The sequence below is a fragment of the Takifugu flavidus genome, chromosome 10, assembly GCF_003711565.1.
Source record: "Takifugu flavidus isolate HTHZ2018 chromosome 10, ASM371156v2, whole genome shotgun sequence".
Classification (NCBI taxonomy): Eukaryota; Metazoa; Chordata; class Actinopteri; order Tetraodontiformes; family Tetraodontidae; genus Takifugu; species Takifugu flavidus.
In genome coordinates this window covers 7,909,894-7,918,689 of record NC_079529.1, presented here as the reverse complement: position 1 = coordinate 7,918,689, position 8,796 = coordinate 7,909,894, and the positions used below count along the sequence as shown (strand labels likewise).

The window sequence follows — 8,796 nt, the reverse complement described above, 5'->3', positions numbered from 1 at the left end:
TACTAATATATACAGTATATACACGGATATCTACATTTTCTTATTTTTCTGTCATTTTTCTGTCTGTGTTATTTTCAACCCTGTGTGTGCCTGAGAACCTCCCCAACTGGACCCTTTGCTCAGCCCTCTGCCATCACATGACCGATTCAGAGATTCAGGAGCATCACAAGGCCGCAGCGCTCCTCCGCTCTGAAAGCGTCCCTCTGCGCTCACACCGCCTGCTGCACCGTAACCTTTCACTCCGGCTGATTCTGCATTCCCACAGGCAGGTAGGTGGTTACTGTCTACTTCAGGATGATAAATTGATTAATTAAATAAGCCAAAAGAGGTTGTGTAGTCAAATAAGGGAGAAATGAATGACAAGAGACACTGCCGCTTTAGGAGCCCTGAAGTTAACAATCAGCTGAGGTCTGACGGGTTCAGGCTTTGTTCCCAGGGTGCTCCGCCTGTGCTAAAACTCTCCATTACACATCACACTTTCATTGTTCTGACTACTGAAATAGAAGGAAAGAGGTTTGCAGTGCCATAAAACTACATTTGCGACATGACAGAGGCGGCTGCTGTGGGTCAGTGCATTTTAGTGTACAATATCATTGAAATCAGCCGTTTTAGGATTTTATTTGCATTTATACATTCTCAGCCTCCACCAGGCTGCACTTGTTGCTCCTCTGCAGAGAAGCAGTCAAAGCAGTGCCTCTGCCAAGGTTGTCAGCTGCCATGTTGTGACAAACTGATGCGAGCTCTTTTGAATATTTGAAACTTGGCCAACAGGAATGTCAAATATGAATCTAGATTATGAATTGGGATTCTGTGTAAAGCTGGTTAGGACACTTGCATAAAACCAAAAGTGTCCTTTTGAATATAAATAATGAAGTCAAAGAAAAAAAAATCCTCACTAAAAATTGTACCTCATAATTTGGCACTAATCCCCAAAGTCTATGAGATTTACAAATGTGTAAATCAAATAAAATGAGGAGTTTAGCCGAGATGGTTAAAATTGTAATTTTTTTCATGAATGGCACTTGTGAAGTCATTTTGGCCTGCTCACCGCAGACTTGGAAGACTTGTTGGTCGGGTTAATCAGATACGACAGTTGCAAATTCAACAAACGGTGAGACTCCAAAGGCAAAAGAAGGTAAAAACAGGGTGACTTTTACTACACACACCACGCTCGAGTGTGGCAGTAAATGCTGTGTCACTATTACTTCTGGCACTGCAGCCTGCGTATGTAAAGGGCAGAACACAAGGTTGAATGCCGGTGGGAGGGAGGAAAAGGAGGGGGCTTTACTGATCAGCAGCAAGCCCCGCCCCTCTCTCCTCCTTCTGTCCTATCACGGAGCACCCCGGAAGACTGAGACCACATGACTGGGTGCTCATTTTGAAACCGGCTACCAATGAAGGGAGAAGCGTGGTGTCGTGGAGGTGCAGGGTCAGCCTGCGCATGTGCAGTCCCTCCCATGTCAGGCACAGCAGAGGAAGTAGCTTAATCCTCTGGACCTGTGTGTTTTGTAGGAGAAAAGGGGAGGGATATTACACACAGAGCGGTGGTTGATGTAACAGACAAGAATGTGATCACAATGGAGATTCTAAAGGGAAACTGGGAGGAGTAAAGAGGGGAGGCTCTTCCTGGCTGAGTTCTGAACGAGGTAAGATGATATTCTGACATGTTGGAAATGGACAACGAGGTAACAAGATTAAGAGGATTTCCTGATTCTGCACCTTGTTCAACCGTCTGTTAACTGTGAAAAAAGACCATGTGGCTTGTGTAGATTTCATTCAGTTCTACAGGAGAGGCAGAGAAGGAAGTGTCTCTATTTCCGTTCTTCTGGTTTCTCCCAACTGGCTGTATTTTATTCATCAAGAGGGATGTATCTTCATTCTGTCTATTTGTCACGAGCACATGGCGTTTTTTATGGCAGCCGTTTGAGTGGATGAAAGGTCAGGCATCAAACACAAGGAGAGCCTCTGAGGCCATACAGAGGATAAAATGTAGTCACGTTCATGTAATGACATAAGTGGATTAGCAGAACCTGGACTGGGAGGGCTGGTTTGGAGGGCCAGTATTTAAATTTGGTATTTATAAGATTCTAAAATCATCCAAAATATTGAGCAGTACATGTGCTATATTACTCTAACACACATATATTACACGTATAGTATATTACTCTAAAACTATCGCACACTAACACATCTAGAGCGTGGTGACCACACACAGTGGATCATTTAGGATCCACCTGGGTCCCTCTGGTGGTAGGTTGCAGTAAAGAAACACATCCTTTGCTTATCATTTTGAGTAGTTATCTGGTTAATTATACATTATTTGAACAATGTTATGTTAGTTTTCGCTTACTCTTCTGGTGTGTTAAAGGTTATTAACAGGATATTAAGATGTAAACTGCAGAAAGGACACTAGGATCCCCATACTGGAGCATGTCACTCAAAACAACACTGTAATGAAAACTATTGTGTTTAATATGCTGTCAACAAAGAGCCATTAAATATCAGTGTTCACTCCCAGTGTCAAGACTTGAAGGTTACACATGGGGATTCACACTAAGTAATTCATCAGGTAACATGTAGCATCACAGCGGTGTGATGTCAGAGGTGGTGACCAGTGATGAGTTTGTATGAGCGCACAGTTGCCCAACAGCGTTCGTGACCAGTATTTATAGTTCTGTGGCTCTTGAGTAACAACACATCCCTTGTTATATGAAATCACACTCTAATTTCATGCTTTTCGTACTTAATTTGGGCTTGAGCTGTTTTTGTCTTTTCCATGATTCTGTTTGACTAATAAAGGTGTGGTATTTTATTTTCAGACACACACTCCTGGTTAACCTCATCCATTACCGGCGTCTCACCATCATGTCGCTGCTGACCCACTTCCTGGCGTGCCTTTTTGGCATGGGCTCCTGGGTGGCAATCAATGGAATGTGGGTGGAGCTCCCCCTGGTGGTACCAGAGATCCCAGAGGGCTGGTTTCTGCCGTCCTACCTGACGGTCCTCATCCAGATGGCCAACATCGGTCCTCTCTTCATCACTCTGATGCACCGCTTCCGCCCCGGCGTACTCGACGAGCGGCCGGTCATCTACTTCATCGTGGGGTTGGGGATTGTGGCGACGTTCCTGTTGGCGTTCTTCTGGCAACACACGGTGACAGTTGGGGGCTCTTTACGCAGCGTCCCCCTGCTGCTGTTGAGCTTTCTGCTCTCCGTGGTGGACTGCACCTCCTCTGTTACCTTTCTGCCCTTCATGATGCGGCTTCGTCCGCAGTATCTCACCACGTACTTTGCCGGTGAGGGCCTGAGCGGCCTGGTGCCTGCGTTGGTGGCTCTCATCCAAGGTGTTGGTGTGGTTCACTGCCAGAATGCAACTCTGACCGGTGCAGCAAACACTTCCACTGTTGATGACGGAAAGCTGGAGGCCATCTACCAGCCAGCTAAATTCTCTGTCCAGATCTTCTTTATGTTCCTCAGTGCCATGATGGTGGTGTGTTTGGTAGCCTTCATTCTACTCAATCATCACCCAGCTGTGGCTCGGGAGCGAAAGAACGACCTCTACTTTAGTGGAGATCTGGCCCCTGAGAAGAGGGATCAAAGCCTGTCTCTCCATGCTCAGACACCAGAGCAGAAACCAATGATCAGCCCGCTAGAGTCCACCAGGAATGAACCTAGGAGCTCTTTTGGGAGGGGTACCTACAGCACTCTGGAAGTGGGCTTCATCTTTATAGTACTGGCCTGGGTCAATGCTCTGACCAACGCAGTGCTGCCCTCTGTTCAGTCCTACTCCTGTCTGCCTTACGGGAACAAAGCCTACCATTTAGCAGCTACCATGGCAGCTGTTGCTAATCCTGTAGCCTGCTTCATTGCCATGTTCATGCCTGTTAGGTAAGAGTGATTAACCACAGCTTAGACTAGAATTTCTTTTTTGATGTTTAAATTGAATGACTCAAACGTTTGTGACAGAAAAGCTGTATAATGTATATTTTGTATATTTTTGTATATTTTCAGGTCGCTTATCTTCATGGGTTTCTTGACCCTGACTGGGACTGGGTTTGGAGCGTACATAATGGCCATGGCTGCTCTCAGTCCCTGCCCACTGCTGGTTCACAGTGGCTCTGGAACAGCCGTCATAGTAGGATTCACTTTACTTAACTCTTCATTTACATAAGTACATTTTTGTGCATATTGAGGACATTGTAGGTCATTCTGCGGGAAATAATTCATTGAAATATGATAAAGACTGCAATGACTTTACAAGACTACTGACCTGAAAACGTCTTCATACTCAATTATATAATAATCAGCTGAGCAGAGCAAAACTTTTTGGTTTTAATTTGATTTAAAATATCCAAAAATGAACGTTTTGAGTCTCAAAATATTAACTCACATCAAAATTCAAATCATACTAATATCCTGGGCTTCTTTGGCTTTACTTTTGTTAAAGGGAAGGGTTTGATGTCATCCATATTTATATTACTGATGCCAACCAAGAAAACGTATAAAGTACGTTATGAAACACTTTTGGGCTTCATTTGACTGTATGCACAAACACTAAAGATCTCCTATATTAAATGTTCACTCCTAATGATAGTGTTGTTCCATAAAGATTAGTCATAATCACTTGAAGTAACATGGGCAGTGTTTAATCACAAGTGTGTGGTCTGGAGCCACCCAGCATGAAGTGGTTGAAGTGCTACAAAACAAATTAAAATCTCTTTAAAATAATCTTTGTACTGATTACTGTCCACCCCTGTGTTACAGGTGCTGACCTGGATCCTTTTTGTCCTGTCCTTGTCATATGTGAAGGTCATCATTGGGATAATTTTAAGAGATGAGGGCCACAGTGCCCTCGTGTGGTGTGGAGCAGTAGTGCAGTTAGGTTCAATGGTGGGCGCTGTGGCCATGTTCCCATTAGTCAGTGTTTATGGTATATTTAAGTCAGGTGACCCCTGCAACACCAAGTGTCCGATGTAGCCCACGAGTAGTGTTTTTTTTTATTTTTTTTTTAAGGGGATGTCCAAAACTGCTGTTAAAAATGCATTTAATTTCTTTCTTTTTGTCTACAGGCTTTAAAAATGAAAGGTCAGGGCAGTTATTGTTACTTTTCTTTCCTGATGTTTTTTTTTTTTTTGGAGATGCTTTACACTGTAGAAGCTGAATTACAAAGAAGTGTGTCCAAAGAAGTGTTTCCAAACACAAGACTTCATCGCTCCATGTTTGTTACTGGTAATATGAAATATCAAGGTCAAAGCCAGTTTACTTGAACTTTTAACACACTCTATCCAAGCTGTTGCTTTTTAGGCCTAAAAATGTGCCTTAAAACGGTCGATTTAGTGTTGTATGCTGTGCGTTATAACTTTCTTTATACTTGACTGTAGAAATTAAATCTAAATAAATTTTTATTTCTGCCTAATTCACTGAATTATTACATGGTAAATATTTTATCAAACATCCCAGATGAAACGGAAAGGTTTATGATTGTACTCCTATTCTCTACTTAACTGTACAGAATGGACACAGTAGAAAACTCTCCCCTTTCCAGCTAACGTGCATGTATTTAATGTCACCACTAGGTGTCGCTATAAGACCAAATATTCCTCTTAAGTTATTTTGCTGTAGCCACTCTTCAACACGGAAGTCTTGCTACCGTTTGACCTGTTGGGGTCAGAACTAATTTTCCTCTTACATCTGATTTAACATTTGTGATTAAAACATGGAAATGTTCCGAATGGAATTTAGTGAAAGTAACAAATGGCACAGACATCAGCGTACAGGCTGTGTTGTATGTCGTTTAAAATTTAAGAAATCTGCAACCTGGAGGAGAGACACCCGTCCCTGGGGCTTTCCCAGCTCATATATATACATCTGGTGTTCCTCAGAGACTGTTCAGTGGTTTTATGCATAGGTCTGAATTCATCCTTCCTCCTGTCTGCTGGGACAAATAAGAAAGAGGAACTGGTGGCCAGTCAGCGTCTGATTCAGATCCCAGTGGTTTTGCAGCGAACATCTGGGGTCATCATCATCTGGTGTCTCATACTTCACCTACTCGTCTTATCTCTCCCAACAGTGACTTTACAGATGTGTTGAGTTTAAATATTGCAGACCTGGATTTCTTTGGCAATAGTGTGTGTGTGTGTGTGTGTGTGTGTGTGTGTGTGTGTGTGTGTGTGTTGTGTGTGGTGTGGTCTGTGTGTGTCTGTGTGTGTGTGTGTGTGTGTGTCTGTGTGTGAGTGTGTCTGTGTGTGTCTGTGTGTGTGTGTGTGTCCTTATTTGCTACATATTGAGTTCCAGAATCCATTGGTTCACAAATTCTAGCAAAGTGGGGATCTTTTTTTGGAGGTGAGGACATTTTGGCTGGTCCTCATGAGTTCAAAGGACTGTTTGAAGGTTAAGTCATGGTTTTAAGGTTGATGGTTAGGGTTATGGGGTTAGGCGGGATGATTAGGGTAAGGAGCTGGGGAATGCATCACGCATACGAAGGTGTGTGTTTGTGTTTTTACAAAACTAACACTTGCTAATCCTCTAAGATTAAGGCAGGTGTACATCCTGGACATTAGGAACATGTGGCAGGATGGCGAACGTCTTTATCATATCTCTTCTCCAGTCCAACTTTTTCGATGGCTCCTTTTCTCCTCGTCTTCCTCGCTTTCATGCATATAGCAGACGTTGTGGCCGTAATTTCAATTTAAAACACATGAGGGGAAACCTTAGCCCGCGCTGCTCTTTAATGGACCGTCCTGGGACTGGAGTATGCAGAGAATGATTGAATTTTGCAAGAAGGCCAGGAACTATCAAGTCTCGCCTCCTGTTATGCAATCGACCATTCCCCTCTCACAACGTGACGTCTGGTAAAACCTGGAGGAGCCGGAGCGTGGGTGTGTGTGGGTTCGGGCGAAGGCGCTAACGGCTGGAAACTTCAAAGTCTAGACCAAAACCAGAAAAAAAACATTTTTATTCTAACCGACTCAGGAATATATAAAAAGAAAAGTCATCAATCACCTTCAAAGCAAAGATCCAAATGAGATGTGATGCGCCACATCAAGAGATGTTGAACGGACGTGCGTTTAATAGGTGTAGATGACGCGTTTTACATTGTGATGTCATAACCTCTTATATTTCCCCGCAGAAACGGAAACATATGGATTCCGTACACATCCTGCCCTGCTGTATTATTTCTGTCATCATGTCACATCTGTTTATTTCACCCGCCTCCTGCTGGGCTCATTTCAGCACAGCAAGATAAGACTGGAAGACTGGAATCACCATTTGACTCCAACTTTTTCACACCCACAGCCTTAGATTACACTACGGTAATCTACTGCATATGCTTTCAATGAAGCAGGAGAGACTACATTTCCCGTTAAGTCCATTAGGCTATATTCAAATGGGCTGCTTTTTTTTCCTTCTTCGCAACAAGACAAAGTAATCAAAAGTTGAAAGCAAACACTCAAGGAGGCACTTAGCAAAAAAAATAAAAGCTTTTATGATAAAACATTCATATACAGTGCAGGAGACAGGTAATCTTTGAGGATGATAGGGTTGTCTTGTGGTCAGTTTCAGCGTAGTATGGCTTGGGGAGCCTTGAAGATGAAGGCTCCTAATAACATCCCCACCCACCCATCATCCTGCAGACCATTCAAAACAACCAATACCTGAGTGTATTTCTTCGTCCGTGTGAAGTACGCCTTAAAGAGCTGTTGGAGGTTGCAGTAAAGTAGGCTTCATTGCCTTGACAGCCGGACGACAGCTGAAGACTCCGCATAAGCGCGAGCATGCACACTTAAATGCTAAAGTGCTGCTGGATGTTATTACAAAGATCAGAATACCTGAACTAACGACTAAAAGAGGATGTATGAAGTTTTCTGGGCTCATTCTTTGTTGCTGGTTGTTATGCTCTTCATGTCGTTTCACCGATGCGCTCACATTCTAACCTGAATAAACTCCTTTAACACCGACTAGGAGGACTGTTTGGTATTTTGTTCTAATTTATGACGCAGATATTCCTCCTTATTTGAAATTCGGAGCTGTGCAGCCGTCTCCAGCTGCTGCTGCAGGTCTTCCCATTTTGGTTTTATCTCAGGAATCTGCCACGTTGCTCAATTTGGAGTGAGATCAGATGGGTTTTGCCCAGCAAAGTTGTCTTCTCTCTTTTGTGGTTTTGTAAATTTTTGTTTTTCAGGATTTCTGACCTGGATTTAGGCTCCATGGAGTCAGAGCGGCTTCATTTATCACATGACAAATTCCAATCTTGAACTGTGCAGCACATGGCAACAAAATCACTTGTCAGTCAATCATCTAATTATTTTAAAGTCCTGAAAAGGGTCTTTTTCCCCCAGCAAACTGGCCTCATTCTCCTCTTGATTGCTTTATTCCCCACTATATCTTTCAGTGCTGTGTACAGAGGCAACTGGACAAAATTGTGTCATTCTCCAAAATAATTATGCATCTAACTCAGATGTTTGAAACTTAATGCTTCGTAGGTGTTGCTCGTTCATGTTATACGAGCAAAAAAAAGCTAAAATGATTCCTAAATTTCCATTTTTCACGCCAAAGTAGGAGTCTGCTGGCTGTAGCTTGAGATTTATCAAAAGGTCAGAACCTTCAGGCTGTTCAGCTGGGAGCGACTTTGTTGAGTCTACTTTCCAAGAGGATGTCAGTGGAACCAGTGGAAAGTGAAGGACTTCATACATAATTACGTATATTAAATTACAGAAAACTTATTTTTACATGGTATTTGTGCAGATTAAACAGCATGTAAAATAGCACATTAGAGGTGCTGGAAAGTGAATTTTAT

The 8,796-nt window shown here is 42.9% G+C and overlaps 1 protein-coding gene across 2 annotated transcripts; it reads left to right on the top strand.

Annotated features, from left to right (window-relative positions):
* Nucleotides 1–73: 73 nt before the first annotated feature.
* LOC130532700 (riboflavin transporter 2-like) lies at nt 74–5,415 on the top strand. Of its 2 annotated transcripts, XM_057045504.1 has the most exons (5): nt 75–269; nt 1,401–1,646; nt 2,820–3,887; nt 4,011–4,134; nt 4,764–5,415. In XM_057045504.1, the coding sequence occupies exons 3-5, from the start codon at nt 2,866–2,868 to the stop codon at nt 4,974–4,976; spliced, it is 1,359 nt and encodes a 452-aa protein (XP_056901484.1). In that variant the 5' UTR covers nt 75–269; nt 1,401–1,646; nt 2,820–2,865; the 3' UTR covers nt 4,977–5,415. The 2 variants fall into 2 exon arrangements, with proteins under 2 accessions (XP_056901485.1, XP_056901484.1); XM_057045505.1 differs by lacking the exon at nt 1,401–1,646 and having other exon boundaries at nt 74–269.
* Nucleotides 5,416–8,796: the final 3,381 nt, after the last annotated feature.